At 41.8% G+C, this 22,801-nt stretch overlaps 1 protein-coding gene across 2 annotated transcripts in view; it reads right to left on the reverse strand.

The window, feature by feature from the left end:
* Window positions 1-22,801, reverse strand: part of COG3 (component of oligomeric golgi complex 3) — a 291,820-nt gene that overhangs the window by 259,861 nt on the left and 9,158 nt on the right. For both annotated transcript variants that reach the window (XM_069205406.1, XM_069205405.1), the window contains exons 2-3: window positions 11,975-12,121; window positions 1,791-1,852 (exon numbers count right to left, since the gene is read on the reverse strand). In XM_069205406.1, the coding sequence (XP_069061507.1) occupies window positions 1,791-1,852; window positions 11,975-12,121 (209 nt within the window). The remainder of the gene's footprint in view (window positions 1-1,790; window positions 1,853-11,974; window positions 12,122-22,801) is intronic.

Here is a 22,801-nt window from a genome sequence, read left to right on the forward strand (position 1 = left end):
TGAAATGTTCCTCACTAAATGCTGTTAAAGTACATCTCAGTCTCCTGTCCAACGATACACAGTTACAGGATTTCCTGTTAGGCCCCAGAAGACAACGCAGAAAGCGCTCCTTATATGTAGTATACAATGACATTTGAAAACTTTACCAACAGCAAGCAGCTGCCCGATTAAGGCAAATAGATCAGGAACATTTACAGAAAGCATTAGCCGTTGTTGATAATGGGCTCAACACATTGTCCGACCGGATAAACACCCTAAATAACATTGTATCCTCTGCAATAGACATAGTACAGAGTGACATGTCATCTCTACATCATGAACAGAGTCAGCTAAGGTCCATTATGCAGTTGGGTTGGACACTACAAACACTGAAAGCAGGTCGCAACACGTTAGGGCAAGGGATATTTTTTCAACATTTCATTTAACACGACAACAACAAATAAGGTCCCTTACGTAATGTTAAACATCGAGAAATTAGAAAAGTTGCTAAAATACCATCTGCTGAATGGCTAATACACATGGTTATAAATCTGCCCATTTCAACACTTCAATTTACATATTGTTTGAAACACATTTCAGTGGGTAGGTATGAAAGGCTGGGGGATACTTGTATACACTAGGTGTGGGAGCTTCCCTTTTCGTACACGTTTCAATGGCATGATAGAAGTCATACTCGAATGTGTTAAATATTAAAAGTAACTTTTTGTAATCATAAGCAAATAACCTTGAAAAGCTCATCAGTAAAACAGATATTATATGAGAACCACAGCAAACGTTAGTTAGAATTTGGAGCTGTAAGTTAGTGACTGGCCTTAAAGGCATAAGTCTCAAAGTATTGTTACCATCTGCGGCCAGCAGAACATAACACTTTGAAAGGACTCGTATGGAAGGAAATTAATAAAATATATGGTAGGCAATAATATCTTAATAAATTCGGGGTAAAGAGTACAGTCTGTACATGCAGTAATGCAATATTGTAGGCGCTGCACTGGGAAAGAGGGGGCAGATTTGAGGCTAACTGGAGCTTCAGGCACATTTCTAGATAGCTGTTGAGTGTAGAAAAATGTATCTACGTAGAGAAATATATTTTAACCATGCTGATTAATTGGATAAGATTGCTTATATATTTTTTTGCACCTGTGTGACACAATTATTTAAATTTCTGTATGCAAGGTCTGCTGCCAGAGTTTAAGTGAATTATAATTAATAATTATTATAATTTGCATAATATTGAGTTTATTTGCTGTTGTTTTAATTAACTAATTAAATAAAACTTTAACTGAAATGAACAACTCTATGGACATTGTACTGTTATCATTCATGTTGCTATCTTTAAACTGGTGCAATGTTACACAGTTTCCCTTTTGTACTGATTAACATTACGAACAATTACACATTTTGCGGTTCACCTTTAATATTAATTTATTCACATACCCGGGTGTGATACTTTGAATACTTATTACTTTAAAGGCACCCTAGTAGGCATATGGCAATCTGTTTAAGAGTGTTCTTGTTTTTTTAATGTGCCATTTTCCATATGATTTCTCCATGACTCTTCTTCGTTTGAATTGTCTGTGTAGATGAATACCTTTCCATAAGACAGAAGATTTCAGCTGGACCTCAAGGTTTTGTTTACAAGTTAAAACCTGTTTACCACTAGCTGCAACGCAACTATTAAGAGTACCACGCCTAGCATTTTCAGCATCAAAATCCCAACTCTGCGCTTCACAAATGAAATAACAAGAGACAAAAGAATGAATAGAAGGTGTCAGCCTCCATACCACACATACCTGAACTTTGAGCCTTCATCTTGGTCCATTTGTGCCTGTAATTCCGCAAACCAGGAGAAGAACTGGAACAACAATGTTCTATTGGTTAATTAAAAAACAATGTGCATTGTGACTGATACCATTTACTAAATGAGCACAAAGACAGAGGATCTGACCAACCTAAAAAGACAAAAAGCATATTTGTAACAGCAGTTCCCTATTATGGGTACATTTATTCAACTGAACAAATCACCTTATATGTTTGGGATACCTGAACACTTCAACGCACAGAAATATACAGTTGTGGAGGAAAGCTGGTCTACTTTCCAGCTAGCTGTGGAGAGGAGGCCAATGAGCAAAACTCTTATTTCACTGTGTCCTTCTCTAGTTTACAACCTTAGAAATGCTAAAAACAAAAAACAAGAAAAAACAAATTCTTCCACATAAAACAAAAACCAATTTTAATTTTACCTAACACATACACAGATCTATCAACCTTCCAATACATTATTTGAACAACTCGAGGTAGCTACATGAGCCACTAAGTGCCTGAGAGCTGTGTAGGTAGCATTGCAAATAAGCAAACCTTCTGTGAGTAGGTCACGGCCATTGTTCAGTTAACAGGTGAAAACATTTTTGTTAGTACTCTGCCCTATAAAACAATATTAATTAATGTTTACTTTGGGAAGAAACCCATCAAACATATACATACAATAATAATCAGGGGTGTGGAATTTATTAAAATATCTACTTGTCCACGGGACAGGTTGCTTCTCAAATCTACTTGTCCTGTAAAAAGATCTACTTGTCCCTTTGGTGCCATGTAGTGTGGCGCCAAATTATGGCAGCAATCTCATTATGTAAGAGCTCTGATAATAGCCTCTCTGATTATGCCAGGGCTACTACCATAGTAGGGCTTGAATACTTGCAGTTTCAATCCCTACTGTAGCAATTTCCTTATTTTTCCACCTTTCTGCAGATCTGCATACTGGGGCAGGAGGAAGCAGTAAGCAATAGTTCCAGGGCTGGAATGCCTTTGAGTCTGCAAACCTACTAACTGCATGTTTTAAAGATCTTCACCAGCTTCTCTCTAATATTTTCCCATAATAAGAAAGGTTGGACATTTACTCCTGACAATGGCAGAATTAGAACTTCTTCCAGGGTTGGGAAGAAAGTGGCTGGAGGGAAAATGAACTTGCAAATGCTCAATAGATTTTCACATGAGCAAATCTACACATGCGTATTTACCCATGCTAAAATACAGTTCACAAATATTTTATAGGGGTACGACATATACCATGGGTGCACTTTTGTGACTTTCTTTAAGAATTTGGGGCCACATGTAGGTAGGTTCAGATTTGCGACCCGCAAATTGCGAGTCGCAAATCCGAATGTAGGATGGTGTCCCTGACACAATCTGTGATTCGCAAGGGCTTCGCAAATGCACACCTCATGAATAATCATGAGGTGGGTCGCAATTTGCGACCCCCTTGCGAATGGCGGCCTCACAGGGATGGTGGACTGCTGGAGACAGCAGACCACCATATCTGTGACTGCTTTTCAATAAAGTAGTTTTTTTTTTTTTTTTGTAATGCAGCCTGTTTTCCTTAAAGGAAAACGAGATGCATTACAAAAACGAAAAATGAAACGTTTTCGTTTCATTTTTTCAGAGCAGGCAGTGGTCCTGCAGACCACTGCCTGCTCTGAAAAAATGTTTACAGTGACATTCACAATGGGGAAGGGGTCCCAGGGGGACCCCTTCCCTTTTGTGAAAGTGTTAGCACCCATTTGAAATGGGTGCAAACTGCAATTGGTTTGCGCCCGCGTTCGCAAAACAATCCTACATTGCACTGCGAGTCGCAATTAGGAAGGGAACACCCCTTCCTAATTGCGAGTCGCAAACCTGTTTTGCGATTCGGTAACCAGGTTACCGAATCGCAAAACTGGGTTTGTGCATCGCAATGTGCTTTTTGCACGTCGCAAACAGCGAAAGTCGCTGTTTGCGACATGCAAAAAGCTACCTACATGTGGGTCTTGGTCCCTAATTAGGTCTGGTGTTAAAGACATTTTGTTTTTATTAAAATTCTATTTCTCTCTCTTTCGGCTGGCTTTACTGTGAGTGATCGCATTCTTCTCTTCCACAAGGAGCATACTGGCACACAAAGTAGTTTTGTTCAGTGTCAGGAACCACAGTGGCAATCAGTGACGTAACGAAACTAGAGGGTGCCCCTTTGCAAAGAACATGGAGGAGCCCCCTCTCCAGACTCACTCAGGGCAGGTGCTGTGCTGAAGGGGCCCCCTGGAGGGTGGCTGCGGGGCCTTTGTTATGCCACTGGTGGCAACGTGTGCTTTTAGAGTTCAAAAACGTTTTTTTTTTTGTTTGCCAGTGTTTGTTACAATGTTGAGGGCCTGGTAGCTCCCACAACAATAAAGTGTTACAAAAGCCATGTCAAAACAAGACACGCATTGATGAAACTAAAAGACTTATAAAGATATGTCAGATCAGTTGGCTTTGTCAGTGTTTGTTTATTTTCATGCTTCCCATAATCATGTTGAAAATGGTTACACTGATTTTCCATTAGAAATATTTTTGGGAAATACTAGCATGCATCAAAACATTTTACTAAATGAGACCTCATTTGCATCTAATCAGAGAGCATTCTGGGAGCATTATACTTCATAGCCTAAACTTTTCAAACATGTGTATACACGTTTTTTTTATTTGTACTGGAACCAACGTCAGTAGTGAAGTGTGACCTTAAAACATTTATTTACAGCACTCACCCTAATAATGAAGGTTTTCAAATAATGAACCATAAATACAAGTTCGAACAGCTTTATCTTTTGGAAACACATTACCTCAACTGTAGAGAGTTCCACTCTCTGTAAACAGGCAGCCAAAGGGTTTGTGCTGCAGAGGGTTGGGCCTACTTGTCCCAAGGACAAAGTAAACATAAAAACTTGTTGCCCTTGACCCCAAACAAGATGTCCCGGGCGTCGGGCGATAGGAATTCCACATCCCTGATAATACATGAACATTAAAACATATACAACTCAGTATAGTGCAAATATAAGTTATCTTAAATGCCAAGTAGAATGTAAAATATTCGACAGAGCAGTCCATTATTGTCTGTGTTCAATATCCTGAGTGCGATTACACATTATATTATGGCTAAGATTCAGCAAACTGGATCAATCCATTTCCTACTAATGTGTTGATAAGTATTAGCAAAGTCCATAGGTACTTGCCTAAAACAAGTAGTCCCTGGTACTTCCATTCGGACAGACCAAACTGTGCTACCATCTTCTTCGCTAGAGTGGAGGTAGAACCTTTAGGTCACTCAAAGTCAGGAACATCATAAGAATTGCTCTGATCATCAACTAGATGCTTGAAATCGCAAGGACTCTTTTTAAATTTAAATATCCAGCTAACAAAATCATAAAATCCGGATAGGTATTTCTTAAGCTGCCCAAATCTTAACTTGGTGAGATTTGCCCTCATACTTCTCCTGAGTAGGTTGTCTAGAAATGTTTATAAATACACGGGTGGACATACTATAACAAAATTCAACTCAACATGTTAGTAATGTGCATTCACATTTTGTAGCAATTAGATCAGCAGACTTAAACATACACATTTGAAATAAGAGGTAACAAACCCCATGGTGCCCCTTCCCACCTTCACCTGCTCCATATTCCTCATTCTACTCTAAGATCCCTGCCTTGCTCATCCACATAGTTAATTTGGGACAGCATCAGACTGGCATTACATCTCAAAACCTCTGTCCTTGAACAAGTCATGCTCAATTTCATAATGCGCATAGAACTCAAATCCAATTCTATCCAAATCATCTTCTCTGACTAATAGTGTACTGGTACCCAAAGAAACTAATATGTATCAAAGTTTGTATGCTGTTAAAAACCTTGAGACATTAACCTCCATGACTTGCTACTGACTATGTAATTATAAAGACATTAAGTGAATGGTACTCATACCAGAACGTCTCTTATCATACTTGGTGGGCTGGGGATTGCTTTGCCAGAAATATAGACAATTTGGCCTTCACAGTGAACTTTCACATCCACTCACCACACAAGCTGTGGAACAAACTGGATCTATACATATCCAAAGAGTGAACCCCCTGTAGTCCCTTTGTACATCTCACCCACACAAAAGACCAGAATTGCTCCAAGACACCTCCACTACAAGAACTTGGACTTCGGTTAAATCTTAAACTGGTCACTTCAAACTGTATCAAACACCAACCCATTGTAAGTTTTGTTTTGCCTCTTTCTTCTCTCTTGCATTCTTAAACTCCTCTCTCTCTTTTTCTCTATTAATACAGCCATCAACAATGTTTCACATATAACTATGATCTGAACACACTTTTGCTCATTTTTTAAAAGTTGCTACAAAAGCATGCACAAAGAATTCCGCATTGTATTCATCATGCTATCATGTCTTTTGTTAAAAAAAAAATTAATAAAACTTTGAAAATAAAAAAACCTTGAGAAGCAATCCTCTACTCAGAAGATTTAGTTTTTGTTGTTTTTCCCACCTTAATAAGAAACAATATAGATTACATTATCCTGCTGAGAAACAAGAGCCAGGCTCACCTGCTCCCTTCTCCCTGAAGAACTGTCCACCCTACTACCATTAATACATTAAATATTCATTACCCCTTTTCTCCTTTTCGAAGGGCCCTAAACCTGGTCGCTAAATGTACCTTGCAAGAAGGCACCTTTGGGGGATCCACTCTTCCATTTTCCTCTCTTCAGTTGTTGTCACTCTCAAACATTTTGAAGATTTACGGACTCAAACTGGGAGGTTTTACAATTCAACCAAATATGTTCAAAATCTGATTTTAATGCAATTGCCCTCTTAATAGCCCTTCTTTGTTTTTTTTTTAAAATAAATTCCAATTTGATGCAATTGAGCTTTTAAAGTTCTTTCTTTGATTTTTGCAAGCCACTAAAGAGATTTAATCTGTCTCTTATTAGCTCTAGAATAGGTGGATTTTCTCTTATTAATATACACCCAATCACCCATTGGCCTACCATGTAGCCTGCCTCATATTCTGATCAAAATAGAATTGTGTGATATAAATAGGTCTATTGTCACCTCTCCTTGACCAGTGTATTGATCCTTCATGGTTTTCTCCGTAACATAGCTAAAGCTGGTTAAAATTGGTTTAAATAACTCCTGCATTTTGTCACGTTGTCATTCCTTACACCTTCTAAACCTTGGTTTGGTCTAGCTGCTGGTCTAGCTGCTTCTTGTGCTAAACCTTGTAGATTCTTCTACATTAAAGTAAAGATATCAAACATAGATAGTCCAGGGGTGTAAAATGTACAAAAAGGGGTAAAAGTCTCAAGTTCAGTCTGTATCGACATGCTGGGTTTTCCATGTCTAGACATGAACAATGTCCCTGATTAGCTTCAAATCAAAATTATTTTCCCCAAACAAACCTTCTTTTAAGAATATATCCGACTAGGATGTGAGCCAAGGGCTTTTACAAAGTAGGAACTGAGAGAGCTCTAGCTTCACCTACAACAATTCTTCCTAAGTTGCATCAGTTACAAGATGTTCCAAACAACCATTTAGGCACTCTTTGGCAAACTAGCTTGCTAGTCGGTTTTTAAAATGCTTATTAACAAAATTCTTTATTGATTGTGCAAGAGGTGAGGTGCTAAGTGAACCCACTTAGGATTACACTGCCAGCATTATGTAAGACGTATCTTTTGTATTTGAACACTCAAAACTGTGGCTAATAAGTGTGAAGCCTTCACCGGAAAATCTTCAGAAAAATAAGAGCAAAGTTAACCACGATGGCTGAGGGCCACAAAGAACAAGAGAATAGCACTGACAGCAACAATCTCTCAAGAATAGGTAATTGCTTCACAGTCTGGATAAAGGGGGAAAAAAACAGACTGTATAGATCAGTTTTAACAGCCACCACATTCTGTGTCAAACAGTTTTACTGAAAATCTTAAACCCATGCGTCGTGCAGCTATAAATCAAAAAAGTGCATTTTTACTTTACCCAATGATGCACTGCCTGAATAAAAACGCATATGTATGAGGATAAAAGCATGCATTAGTCCAGAGCCACGTACAAATTTGTGGACAGACTCTTGCGATTATGCAGTAGTTTATTTATTCATGTTTTTTATCAACCGCAATTATCAGGTACTAGCATGCTAAGTTATATGCTTTGAAAATATGTGTCACAGGCCGCAATGCAGGCCTTTGGCTGAGGAGAATAAGCTACAAGAGCTTCTACAAGGTTTGTTGACAACATTATTGACAGACAATTGTTTACAGATGGAACAATGATAACTGGCACAAGAAACAAACTAAAATGTGGAAGTCACACTCCCAATATTTAACACTTGGATTGTTAAAGCCAGACTTCAGAGATTTCATAGTTTCGTCTTTCAACAAAATCCCTTCAACAAGGCTTGACAAAGCTCTTATTGCTTAATTTAGTGAGGAAAACTGCAGCACATTTGAGCCAAATTTGGAAGAATAGTCTTGTACTAACAAAAGATGAGCTTAAACTAGAATAATCATGTGAACAATAACAAATACAAAAGGTTCAATTACACAACCCAATGACAAAAATATGTTAGCGTCAGTAATCAATCAACATACACTTCGATTGAATTTTAAAAAATGTAAAACAATGATGAACTACACGTCAATTGATTCAGAAGAGGAAGTCAGTGTGTGCTACCTGCTAGCATTAATGGCTGGTATTAGACCAAGAATTTTGTTGTTACTCAGCCCAAACATACGTCACAGTGTGTCTATGGCCAATTTATCTTCCATTCTAGGTAATTCATAAAGACTTGAGATACATACTGAATAATTTGATACATGTCTGCAATTAATAAACACGGTATGTCATCCGGCTTACCATATCTTAGTTATTATTATTGTGTATCAGGGCTAGGGTCTATTTTGTAAATTCAATTATTGAATTTAAATCAAGCGTGACTGAGCTGTGAGTTGCACATCATGAAAAATATATATCCTAATGGAAAAATCATGACACTTCAATAATTTGAAGGAAGGAGTTCCAGTGGTAGTTATATTACTAGTGGCATGGGCATAGAAACAACCCTCAATGGCAGACCTTCCACACCATGTAGTGTCAGTGATGGATTCAACAATACTGTGTTAGTATATGTACTAATAACCACTTTGGGATTGGTGGGTGTGTCAGTCAAGGGTAAAGAAAAATGAGAAACCTACATTGATGTTCATAGGAAGCTTGCTCAGTAGTATCTAAAACTGGCAAGCACACACTCAAACAAGTACAAATCTTTTTATATTTGCACACATAATTTTTTTTTAACCCATAGTAATTTGATGCTTATCCCTGGTGTATCGATACAGATGGTGGGTTCATTCTTTCAAAGTGGGTAAGTCATGGTATAAGTACATTTTGGAAGGAAATCATGGGCACAGCTAATCTGTGTCCATTACTGCTTCGGTGCTGGCTGAAAGGTGTGTTTGACAATGTTTGAAGATCCAGAAATGTAGGCAACAAAAGCAAACAAACACAAATGATGGACGGAATGCGGAACCAATCAAACATTCACCCCAGTCACTGACCTGGGTTTAATATATCAATTATTTTGCTCACCATACCACCCCAGTTTGGACCCAGCCATATGCAAATCAGTCTTGACCATGGGAACAGTCAATCCCGAACTGCCAGTAAAGGTCCTCCCTGGACCGGAAACAAGCATCCTGGGACCGGTTTCAGAGTATCACCCTTCATCAGCCGGGCTAGCTTGATTCCAGTGGCACAGTGAGCCCCGGACCCACCTATGTATACATAGCCTCTATGGCTGCTAAAAGAATTACAACATGTTGGGAAAAGATTACAGTTTTAGCCCAACAAGGGCGAATAAGAGAATTAACATTCTTTAATGAAATGGAGAACCCTTCCAAAGAATTTGTACCCATAACTATGAAACCAAAATACATTTGTAACAAACTTGTTCAATATCGGCTATTCTCTACGCCTCATAACACTGAAAAGCAAGGGTCCTAAATGGAAGCGGAATGTGCAACAAATAGGGTATCCTTTCAATACTCTGTAAGAAATAAATATCCTTTTATTTAAATATGGCTTTTAAGTTAAAGCTTTACTTAATTGCTTAAGATGCTAGCCCAGTTTTGGTCTGTAAACATTTTTAACATTTTAAAAATAAACCTTGGGAAAAAAACAGATAAATGTGCCAAAGTAAACAGTTTCCTCACTAACCTCCGATGGCACAGCAACAATGAAATGCCACTTTTCATAGTATGAACAGTTCACCAATTACTCGAGTACAGGGCAATTTAAATTTAAAAAAAAAATAGTTCCCCACCCCACTAGCCTCAAATTCATCCCTTCTAAGTACTGTGCATTTGTTTGCTATCCAATTGCTTCATACATATATATGCACAGGGAAACCCAAATGAGGGAACATGAACGCCTTGTAAATTGAATTTTCCCATTCTAAAGTGTTTCAGTCTGGCAACAAAATGCCACTGCTGGCCTCATTCGAATTTTTACTAGAGAATCACTATTTCTGCAGGGGAAAAAACAAAAACACTGGTTCTTTTTAAAACTGCGATCCTCAATCAACTCAAGAGACCCTACAATAAAAGCATCCTTGACTGGACCTTCACTTTCATGACATCCTTCATTTGTCACCTTCCGTAACCTCTGGACACATCAGATCAACTCACTATCTCATTCCACATGCTGCACATTGAACCCACCCACCATGGTCAGTCACTGCCATTCAAACAACTATATCGCCCCGTCAAAGACTACGCCTTACACTCAGAAATGATTTCAATGCAAACACTCTGAAAACTACACCAACTTTATCTATTCAGTCTGAAGCATCCCCACAAGAAGAGATGCCAAGAGTCTGGATCTTTAAACAAATTGCAGTACCCAGAGATAGGGAGCTATACAAACTTTGTATTATAAAGTAAATAATGGCCAAGTACATAAGCATTATCTACTTGGTCATACTGCATTCTGAGATTCTAAACACCACCAAGTCCTGCAGAAAACCTCAACTGCTCCCAGTCACCATCCTACAAGAGTCAAGTATATAAAGGGACTCTCTTGCCTATCCAACTTTGCAGTATACCAGTGCTATGGCAATGGGACATTGGTGGCAAGTGACAGCTTCTAGCAGGCCCAGTAACCTTAGAGTTTCACAAAAACCCAAACAAAGGGATCAGTGTGATACACCATATGAAGCAGAAAAACCTTGAGAGAAATCAGAGGTGCAGCTGAGTCAAATCCTGACTTTCTTTATATTACAGTAAATAAAATTGCTACACTTTATACATCAAGCTTACATTACTCATATGGAAATTCATCTTATAGAGTAGGCCCTCAATTGAAAATGTGTCAGAAATGGCCTACGAAAGGCACATTTTTTACAATTGGCTTGGGAACGCTCCCAATTTTTCTTTTGTTATAACTGGGGCAAGATTGGCCAAAAAAGACCTCTGTATGCCCAAGGCTGCAGTCTGAGATACGATGGCACAGTATACTCGAAAAAAACAATTAACATCAAGAGATGCTTTCTGTTTTATGCAGAAATTGTCACTAAAAGAAGACAGACTAAGCTGTCCCAGGCATGATTATGTGTTCAAACTGAAAGACAATTTTATATATGTCAACAAATTAGAAGACACTTACAGTTCTAGGTTTACATGCACGGTCAGGCTCTAGGACATATGGTCTGATTTTACAAGACACCTTCTACAGACTGATCAGTATAATATGGAAAATTGTTTGAGATTTCTGTACCTCCTTGCCGATAGGTGACTTATAAGTCCTAAGGTTTACTTAATGTTTGTTTTAATACAGGACATCATGTCCACATCCCTGTAAATCCAACTGTCTTGCAAAATGCTCATCTGGAAAAATATAAGTAAAAAAATACACATATATTTGAGCTTTTAAAAGTTTCAAATCAAGCCTGCAAACAAGATACTAGTTCCATTACAGATGAGGTAATGATTTACTTAGTATCCACCTCTTAGATATAAAAAAAGAAATGAAAAGGTCAGAGCTTAGGGAAAACAGATCTAAAATTTGGACTATGCTAAACATTTTTACAGGAAACAAAATAACAAACGTAGATAGATTTTAAGGACAAAGGATTCTAGATACTTACTTGCTGGGCAGTTTCAATTCGTTCATGCTGCATGCCCAATGTAGTGAAGCCCTTCATTAAAATGTCCTCAGTAGATTCTGGTACTGCTGTGGAGAGCGAAACCGCGAGTGACCTTGAGGTCAAATTACATAAGTCTTCAATGGGTAGCTGTGAAAAAAATTAAAAAATAAAAAAAAAAATAAATAAAGTATGGCTCTTGAAAATATATTTGTTTTGCTAAGACAGTCTACATTCATTTTGATATACAGCATTTTACGCTCAAGTAACATCTACCAACTTCATTAGAATATGTACAAATATGTGGTTTGGTGCTCCTTTTGCTAAAATGTGTTTACACCTTAGAGGTCATAGGGAATCTGCAGGGCAACCTTACTTTTCTGGGGCCTACACAATGCTCATCTTTAACAAGCCACTGTCAGACTTGCATGCTTTAGAAACAAACTGGCTTTTCAAAACTAAGGAAGCAAATTACATTAAGAGGACTTTCTAGTGATAGTAACCACGTGGTCAGTCATTTACATTTTTTGTTGTCTCAGGGAGAATGCTTAAGTGAGGCAAAACGTCCAGACAGGAGCCAAGGCTATTTGTACCCAGAAATCCAATTTGCATAACAAGAAGACCCAACACTATTGAATGAATTGGAGAGTGCTTAGGTTTCCGAGGAAAGGGGGCATGACCTAGCAAAGTGGCTTGATTGCTGCTTTGGTGTGGGTCAAAACAGATTGGCATGTTTAATCTCCTTCTGTATAGCACAAGTATAATATTCAGCAATACTATTGGGGTTAAGAAGCATTTGTTCAAACAGTTCAATTCATAACTTATTGTTATCACACATTGAAATGAGCTTCGGAACATGCTGACAAATGTCTGAGAGATGTTTCAGCAATAGATGCAACAAGGTTTAAGTGCATCACTGCTTACAGCATGTAGGTTTTACTGTTCTGAACAGTTTGATTTATGCCAAGGATATATTAAACTGCTGTGTTCAAATGCCACCACAATTGATCTCATTGACATAAGTGAATTAAACCTACTATATTTTGTCAACACCACCGTTCGATAACTCACAGTCACAACTTGCATCCTCAGGCACAACCATACTGCTACCAAATCCAATCTTGCTCTAGCCTGGATTCCTCCTTAAAACATACAGTGTCATCCACAAGATTGTCATATGCTAAAAAAAAAGAAAATCCGAGGTTACTATGAAGCCAAACTCTCAATGTCTTAAGGAACCTGCTATACCAGGATCCATACACTGACATATCCTGGATATTAATAAATGCCAGAAAAAGAAACATGCATACAATCCTCAATACAGTCTAGGCACACCCTGCTCCCTCAGGCCTCCATTCCTTGGGATCACCCTCAATGCTTCTTTAGTTTATGGAATTCAAGAAAATAAAAAGCCACTTGTTCCAGCACTACTTCAAAACGATGGACAATCTGCCCCTCTATCTCAGAAAGGCTCCACCTGAGGCACTGTTTCTGCCCTCTAAGGGGGCCTGTGGCCCCATGGGTGACTCGGCCCTCTCACAGGTTATTGGGGGATGGTTGTTAAAGTGCTAAAGGAGATCTTAAAATACATGCAACAAGCCATGGCGAGATACAGATTATTCAAGATCACAAGAGAAGCAACAAAGATATGTCTATTGTTCAGGACAACAGCTGTATAAAGGTGTTTTGTCAAGGGAAAGACATAAGTGCAACTAAAGCCAAGGGCATGCCATACCTAACAGAATACGTTCTCAAAGATCGCGCATTCGAACACCGAGACCCTGAGGTGGCAATAAAAAATGTAAAACACAATTCAGAATGCCTTCCTGAGTCCAAGAAAAAGTAAGCATATTACAGGAAGGGGTAAGGCAAATGGATCCAGAACTCAGATGTACTCCTATTTATGATTGCATCAAACTGATTGGAAGCAGGACTCTCTACCCCCACCTGTGTCCCTTTCAATTGGTAGACTACATTTCTGTACAATCACTGAGACTAATGCATTTACAGGTTCTAAGAAAGTAGTAGCAGAGAAGCGCTAAATCGTTCAGCATCCTAATACTAACCTATACACTTTAAAGATAACCAAGGAGAACATGGAAATGCTGGAATTAGATAGATGCCACATGTGAAGGAACCCTAAAAGAGGACCAACCCCATTTAGCACCATAAGAATTAAATGGTTCTGGAAAACTACCTGGGAATGTGATGATGGCAAACCTGGTAAATGACTCTCGTTTCAAGATAACCTACTTGCTAAATGACAACCTGATTCAACCAATAAATCAACTGAATCTTTGTTTGCTTAAACTGTCAATGTAAAGATTACATACACTGGTAAAACCGTAAAACAACTGCCCCCCGCCCCGACGCAATATGTGCTGACGCGCCTGTACGGAGGAGCAGCACGCGATCGGTGGTCCGTGAAAGGTGAAGAAACACCAACACCAGGAGGTTATTATTTTAATGTTTTTCGAATATAAATAGCACTCTGCAAAAAATTTATGATACAAGTACGAAACATACTGGAAGGAGAATAACTGAAGCTGGCCTAAATTATTTAGAATTCATATTTTTACGTTGGGGAACCATATAATGTATCCTTGGAACTTCTTAAAGTTTACAAAATATTATAAAATGCAATAATATTTGGGAGAAAGGTGGTCACAAGGGCAGCACACACATGCATCTAACCACTGCCCAAGATTACAGATTACTTCCAAAGAATGTAATAACCCAAATCGGAAGCATGTTCTGAGATATCTATGTTGGGAAATTACATTAAAATGTATGCACGGTTCCATGTAGTCTAAGGTTGACAAAGGTAGATAACTACTAACAGGTGGTCTCGCTCATTGTAAGCTCTCTTTACACAACTTATGAAATAGAGGCTTTGCAATCTCTTTATCTTTACTGGCAATCTTTTTGGGGGCTGTAAATAATTCTGGTTTACCAATCCTATTACATATAGACATTCCATGCTTTATCAAAAGTATTTTTACAGCATGATCCAGTCTCAAACAATCTCAGATCGTTGTGAGATTAAACACAGTTTCTGGTTCTGCCCAATTCTCAAAAATAGTGGTCAAAGCCGTATAAAAATCTCCAAAACCCCTATCCTAATTCTTCATGGCATACAAAGGTAGCGCTACTGGAAGGCATGCATACTAATCTTTTTACAAAACCATTCTCTACTCTTTGTATGTCAGAAACATTTGAATATCACCATATTCAAGCAGTTTATGTAGCTACCGCTATGCATTTACTTATGTAGATGACCATCTGTTCTATTGGTTGTGTCCCTAAATTAGATGTAGATCTACAAAAAGACAACTAAGTTGAGTTCTAAACCGCATTATCTTAATGCTTGAGATGTTTCCAATTCCATGCATGATGCAGCAGTACACCCAAATACGTAAAAGTGGGAACCTTACCAGTCTGAAAGTTACTAGTTTTATACTCACTGGTTTTTGTGGTCTTGTAGCCATGTACCATCACAAATGTCTTAGTTATGTTAGTTTTCAAATCTAGTTAGTGCATAAAAGTGACAAATGCATCCAGGATTTTCTTATGCCCATTGGCCAATTTGGCCATAACCACTGCATCGTCTATGTATAGTAACACCAGAATCAGACGTGTGGGAAATTACAACTAGTTGCCAGCACACACTTACTTAGAACATTTATGTAGAGTATAAATAAAAGTGGTGCTAGTATGTACCCCTGTCATACTCCTCTACCAATTTTGAGGGAGTCTGACACTCTCCATTGGGCCCACATCAAACATTTTCTTCACTATTTGAATAAAGAGCTCTTAAAAAGTGATTATCTCTACACCAACACCCTTAGAAGTCATGATTGCCCAATGTTTGAAATGGCAAACACAATTTAATGCGGAACTTAAATCTATAAGTGCCATGTGCAGTAACCCTTCCTTGCTACCATGCGTTTATTTACCAGCAGATAGTAATTGAGATACTGTTTTACTGAACCCAAACCTCGCAGAAAGCTCTACTGTATGTTCGAAAGGATGAGAGCTAGTCTGAAAGACAGTCACCATGTAGTGAGGTTATGCTGGCCGGAGGGATAAATCTGTCATTTATCCTCAAACCTGCAGAGGATTGGGCAGTCTGTCTCCAAGAACACTGTACTGATTCTGCTGTGTACCAGGAAATCAGGCCGCAGTGAGTACAGACAGCACTAGTAAGTGAGGAGATCTCGGTCAAACTACTCACTGAGGACCTGTTAGAAATGGGGTCTCTAGATGGCAGTCGGTTTGCACCCTGTCCAAGTAGGGGCCCCTTCTCTAGTTAGGATAAGGGCGATACCCGCTCAGATAACCCCTGCTCACCCCCTTGGTAGCTTGGCACGAGCAGTCAGGCTTATCTCAGAAGCAATGTGTAAAGCATTTGCACATAACACACAGTAATAAGTGAAAACACTACAAAAGGACACCACACCAGTTTTAGAAAAATAGCCAATATTTATCTGTATAAAACAAGACGAAATACGATAAAAATCCAACATACAGTAAGAAAAATATGAATTCTCCAAGATTTACTCAAAACTACAGTTCCTTGAAGTCGAAAGCTCCACCTGGGGCTATGACGGCGTCGTGATCAACAAAAGCAACAGTTCGGGCCGGCCGCGGCGTTGCGGGCCAGCTACAGTGTCGGGAAAACCCGCAAAAAGTACCTTGGATTTGCAGGGCATCGTGATCCTCGCGGTGAGCTCCGAAGAGCGGCGTCACTGACGCTGCAGTGTCGGTCCCGGAGTCGGTGCAGGAGTAGTCGGCCCTTGTGGTCAAACGCGCTGCAGATCGAACTCCAGGCTGATGAAGTCAGGTGCGCTGGCGTGGATGGTGTCAGGGCTGCGGTGCGAAGTGGGACGATGGGACGCGCATTGTCCACAGGTCACGGTGCAGGCAGGAGCTGGGTGACAGCGTCCAGCGGCGTCGGTGAGACCAGGGCTGCGGTGTAAAGCGGGGCGGTGCAACGTGTGGTATCCACAGTTCACGGTGCAGGCAGCGGTGGAGGCGGCGGCGTTGCTGAAGCGCTGTCGTCGGTAGGCCCAAGCCAGCGGTGCGGGATGGGACGGTGCGCCGTGACCCTCACGAGCAGTGTCCACAGGCCGGTGTGCAGGCAGGATGCTTCGTGACGACACAGGAGTCGATGGTGCTAGAGTCGGTGGACCGGGGCTGCGGTGCAGGATGGGACGGTGCTTCGTGTACCTCACGAGCAGTGTCCACAGGCCAAGGTGCAGGCAGCGGCGCCAGTGTCAGCAGGAGCGGCGTCATCGGGGATGCCCAGGCTGCGGTGTGAGCAGGCGATGATGGAGTGCGGGGCCCACAGGTCACGGTGCGAGCAGTGGCTCGCTGTAATCGCCCGATGATGGCGTCGGGGATACCAGGGTCGCAGTGCGAAGCGGGGCAATGCAACTGGGTGGCGTCGGCAGGTCACAGTGCAGCCCAGCCGCGTCGTTGGCGGCGTTGCAGTGGTTTCTCCTCTTGAACAGCACAAAACACACAGTTCCCAGTGCTGCAGGTCGAGGAAACTGAAGTCTTTGGTGTCCCTGATACTTCCAACAGGAGGCAAGCTCTACTCCAAGCCCTTGGAGAATTTTCTCAAGCAGGACACACAGCAATATTCACCCTTTGCACTCTTTTCAGGCAGAAGAAGAAACTGCCGACCAGTCCAGCAAAGCAACACAGCAAAGGGACAGTACTCCTCCTTCAGCTCTTCTCCTGGGCGGAGGATCCTCTTGATTCCAGAAAGATTCTAAAAGTCTAGGGTTTTGGGTCTTCTTCTAATACCCAGTTCTGCCTTTGAAGTTGGCAAACTTCGAAGCAAAGTCTCAAGTGTTTGCAAGATCCTTCCTTGTCCAGGCCAGGCCCCAGACACTAATAGTGGATCTGAGGCGGCATTGTGTAAGGGCAGGCACAGTCCTTTCAGGTGTGAGTGACCACTCCTCCCCTCCAGCACAGATGGCTAATCAAGAGATGCAGTCTTTACCCCAGCCCCCTTTGTTTCACTGTCTAGAGGAGAGGTGTGAACAGCCCAACTGACCCATACAGACAATCCACAAACAGGCAGAGTCACAGAATGGTATAAGCAAGAAAATGCTTACTTTCTAAAAGTGGTATTTTCAAACAGACAATTTAAAAACCAACTTCACTAAAAGATGTATTTTTAAATTGTGAGTTCAAAGACCCTAAACTCCACATTTTTATCTACTCTCAAAGGGAATCTGCACTTTAAAGGCAACCCCCATGTTAACCTATGAGAGAGATAGGCCTTGCACAGTGAAAACCGAATTTGGCAGTATTTCACTGTTAGAACACATAAAAAACACACTAGTATATGTCCTACCTTAAACATACACTGCACCCAGCCCCTGGGGCTACCTAGGGCCTAACTTAGGGGTGCCTTGCATGTAGTAAAAGGGAAGGTCGAGGCCTGGCAAGTGAGTACACTTGCAAAGTCGAATTGGCAGTTTAAAACTGCACACACAGACATTGCAATGGCAGGTCTGAGTCATGTTTACAGAGCTACTAAAGTGGGTGGCACAACCAGTTCTGCAGGCCCACTAGTAGCATTTGATTTACAGGCCCTGGGCACCTCTAGTGCACTTTACTAGTTAATCAAATATGCCAATCATGGATAAACCAATCAACAGTACAATTTCTATAGGGAGCACTTGCACTTTAGCACTGATTAGCAGGTAAAGTGAGACAATAAACCAGCAAAAACAGACCTCAAAAAATAGGAGGAAGAAGGCAAAAAGTTTGGGGATAACCCTGCAAAAAGGGCCATTTCCAACAGGACCACACTGGAAATTGCTGCCTATGTGACGGTCTCACCCTCAAGGCCCGCCGAGGGTCCAACCCTGCTGGATGCTGTGCTGACACGGCACAAGCTCCCCCTTTGATCTTTGGGACAGCTTGCCCAAGCTGCATCAGCAGGGTGCGGACCCCCAGACATGCCTCTGCCACCAGGACTGGACCACCCATCTGAAATGTGGGAGGTTGAGGGCCTAGGCTGCTGCTGGTCTAATGGCACCCAAATCGACCTACCAGTGCAAGGAAGAGGGGCAGCGGCCTCAGACCTTTCTGTGGACTGCACCCGGACAAGAGCCTACAAACTATGGCCTGCATATATGTTGATAATGTTGCACAACTGACCCAGTCAAGGGCTCAGTCCCCTGTGGGACAGAGCCTGTGGGGGTGTTGACCATCCTTGCATCCCTGCAGAACGAGAGCAGTGGGGGTGAGGGGCTTCAGTGCATCACTGTTGGTGGATCCGGGCTGCAGACTGCACTGTTATTGGCCTGGAGAGAACCGATCCATCCCCTGAGAAGCTTTGACTGTGCCCCTCCATCTACAGGCGAAGCTCTGAGTTTGCCCATACCCCGTACTTGGGCTGAATGAGGAGACTTACCCAATCCGGCATCCTGGCACCCCAACACCGGTCCATTTATCCTTTGCCACCAGGAAGATGACATGGGCAGCCGATGGTGGGGCTGATGGCACCCAACCCCAGCATCAGAACTCCGATGGGACTAGCGACGACACTGACATCAAACACATACTGCCTGACATGCACAAAATCCTGAGCACAATAGACTTTAAACTTGCTACTCTAACAACCAGATTAGTTCAGATGTGTGGGAAGTAGGACAAACTTGATATCTGTGTGGACCAGCTAGAGCAGAGTGTCTCTGATCCGGAGAACAGTATGGCCACCTCCAATAAACAGCTATTATGCATGAAAAAGTATCTGGAAGTTATCAAGTTTAAAAACAAAGAACAGAAGGATCGCTCCAGAAGAAATAGCATCCATCTCCTTGGAATACCGAAGTCCATCCCCATAGGTAAAAAGGATACATTTGTGGAACCTCTGCTTCAATTGCTTTTCAGTGAGCACCTCACAAGCATGTTATCTGTCTAACAAGCATATCTGTCTCTGGCCTGTACCCCCATCCGGGGACCCTGCCACACTCGATCACTGCCTCTCACATTATCAAGAAAGAGACAACATCCTGAAGCTTGCAAGAGAGAACAGAGATTTACAATATTAGGAAAATAAATCGCTGATCTATCCAGATTTCACCTCAGTGGTGCAGGCAGCCCAGAAATACTTCCTCCTCGCCAGTGCTTATTGCTGAAGGCCAATTTGCAGTAAGCACTTCTCTATCCAGCCAAATTAAGAGTCATTGCACAAGGCAAAACACATATTCACCAATCCAAAAGCAGTGCTCAAGTTTTGCCGCAGATACAGGTATAGGTAGTAGAGTTGTTAGCGCAGAGTTCCATGGAAATTCACTTAGTGACAATGACTGTGAGATAGGCTAGATATACAGCATTCAGCCCCAGATGCACGAGGATATTTTGCCCCAGTGCCAGGCTGCCTGTGCTTCTCTTCCCATTTCACTGGACCTCCTCTAATCTTGCTGAAGGCCTGGCAGTCTTTCTATAACTGGGCTGGCGTTTTAATCACTGATCATGTGACACTTGGAGAATCCTGCATTAATTTCTCTGCATGTCGGAAACTAGCAAATGGTGATAAATATCACTATTCATGACTGTTACCTTCGGACTACCTGCTCGGATCCCTTTGTTCTAGATTCCCCCTAATATCCTGGCCATATGTTCCTGTCACTAGGCACGATAAGATGCAGGCTCACCGAGCTTCGCAGTATTAATTCCCAGTTTATGCATACCTTTATCATTGATTTGATGTTTTGTGGCAGGGTGGGTTTGTTCTCCAACAAACTGGGGTTGATGAAGTGAGGGGGGGGGGGTTATTTGATTTCTCATTTGTTACACAGGCATGTCTCCCTGTGTTTTTGATATGCTCACGAATTTGCCTACATCAAAGTCACTCTTATCTATGCAGCAGCAACATTACCGTAGGTTACTAATCAGTTTGCAGATAATACCCCTTTGGAACAATGACTAGGACCCCGCACTGTCTGAAATCAAGTTAATGTCTTGGAATGTCTGGGGCATGAACGACCCACACAAACTGGGGCAGGTATTTGGTTCCTCAGGCGCCACAGGGTAGACATAAGGTTGCTTCAGGAATCACATCTAACTGGGCACCCAATTATTTTTTTAAATACTAAAGGCTGGTTGGATCAGGGAGGTGCACAGGGCCACTCAATCCACCTATGGAAGGGGAGTGGGAGTGGTGCTCCGGAAGGGGCTGCAATGGTACACTCTCCTCTCCATTTGCGATAAAGAAGGCAGATTTGTTATCTTAAATGGGATCCTGGGAGGCAAGAAGGTTACCACTGTGCGTATATATGGTACCAACTCGGACAGCCCTGACACGTTCCTCAATATATGGTAGACTTTGGGCCATCATCTGTTACATGGAGGGGCGACTTGCACGTTGTCCTAGACCCGGCTGTGGATAAGTTCCACTATGCCAGGAGAGTTCACCAACGAGCAGCAAAGCAGCCTCAAACCATTACGGAAGAATACAATCTACTGGACATATGGCATGATAGGCATTCCCTTGACAGGGAGGGAACCTGGACTATTGCCTACTCACCAGAGATGCAGCCACATGGACATGGCAAGTTGAACTTTTTCCCAGTACCCTGTCGGATCACTCTCCGGTTCTCCTCACAATACGGACTGCTGGGGATGGGACTAACCTATTCTTCTAGCAACAGACTCCTAATGCCCTGGACGACATGGTCTGTAGGTTGGACATCTACAGGAATATTTTACAGTTTTCCACCCTTAGTGAACACACAATGTCTTTACCTGGCATGCTGTGAGAGGCCTTGAAGGCCTATATACAAGGCATGTGCATTTCTATACAATATGGAGCTTTGTGGTACCTTCGGGCTCACCTGGCTCTTCTGAAGGACCATGTTCACAACCTTGAGACTTTGTATACTTTCAAAAGTGAAAGTGAGGTCCAGGCTCAGCTCAAGGAGACAGTCTCTGAATACAATGAGACACCACTTCATGCATAAAGAAGCCCAAACCTGACAATATGTAGAAGGAGACAGATCACACATGACCCTAGCTTTCCTACTCGAACACAAGTAGAGCAGTGCTTATAGTGCAGAGTTGGAGACAGATGACTGAGCAGTCCACCGAGGCACAGCTGAAATCATGCAAACTATGCTGGTTTACTACTCCACCTTGTACCGATCCACTGCTATGACGAGCCCTGCCGATGCTGCTGCATGCTTCAATTTTGTACAACTGCTGTGGTTGGATGTGGCAAGCATGCACTATTTAGATGTCCCTTTTGACGATGTGGACATTGTTCGGGTAATCTGCAGTAAGCCCAGAGATAAGGCACCGGACTGGATGGCCTCACGGCCCACTTCCATATGTAATAAGCTGAGACACTGTTAAATGTTCAATATGGGTGTGGAACTGGCTTTGGAGGAGGCCCAAACTGTCCTGCCTGTACTCAAGAGGCCTAGAAGTGGCGCACAACCCATCCCTATGCATCACAATGGACAGACGGGTTTGCTATTGACTTCACCATAAGGGGCTCACGAAACTCGGCAAACTCTACCCTGACAGAACAGTCATTGCACTGCAGGCTGTTGCGAGCAGCATGATGTGCACACCCCTAGAAACACTTCTTCATTATTTCTTATGGAGATCTCCCAGGGAGACATATACAGACTACCCTCAGAAGTCCCCCAGCCTTGCACCGCTGGATAGCGCATTAGCTTTGCCTTCCCCTAAGCGGCTGATCACACGGTTGTACTCGGTCATGCAAGATAGGAGTACCTGCCTTTGTGTCTAGGACACAACTACTTTAGCAGGCTACCTTGGGTGACGATAAACTGGACGATC

Source organism: Pleurodeles waltl, chromosome 8 (genome assembly GCF_031143425.1).
Source record: "Pleurodeles waltl isolate 20211129_DDA chromosome 8, aPleWal1.hap1.20221129, whole genome shotgun sequence".
Taxonomy (NCBI): Eukaryota; Metazoa; Chordata; class Amphibia; order Caudata; family Salamandridae; genus Pleurodeles; species Pleurodeles waltl.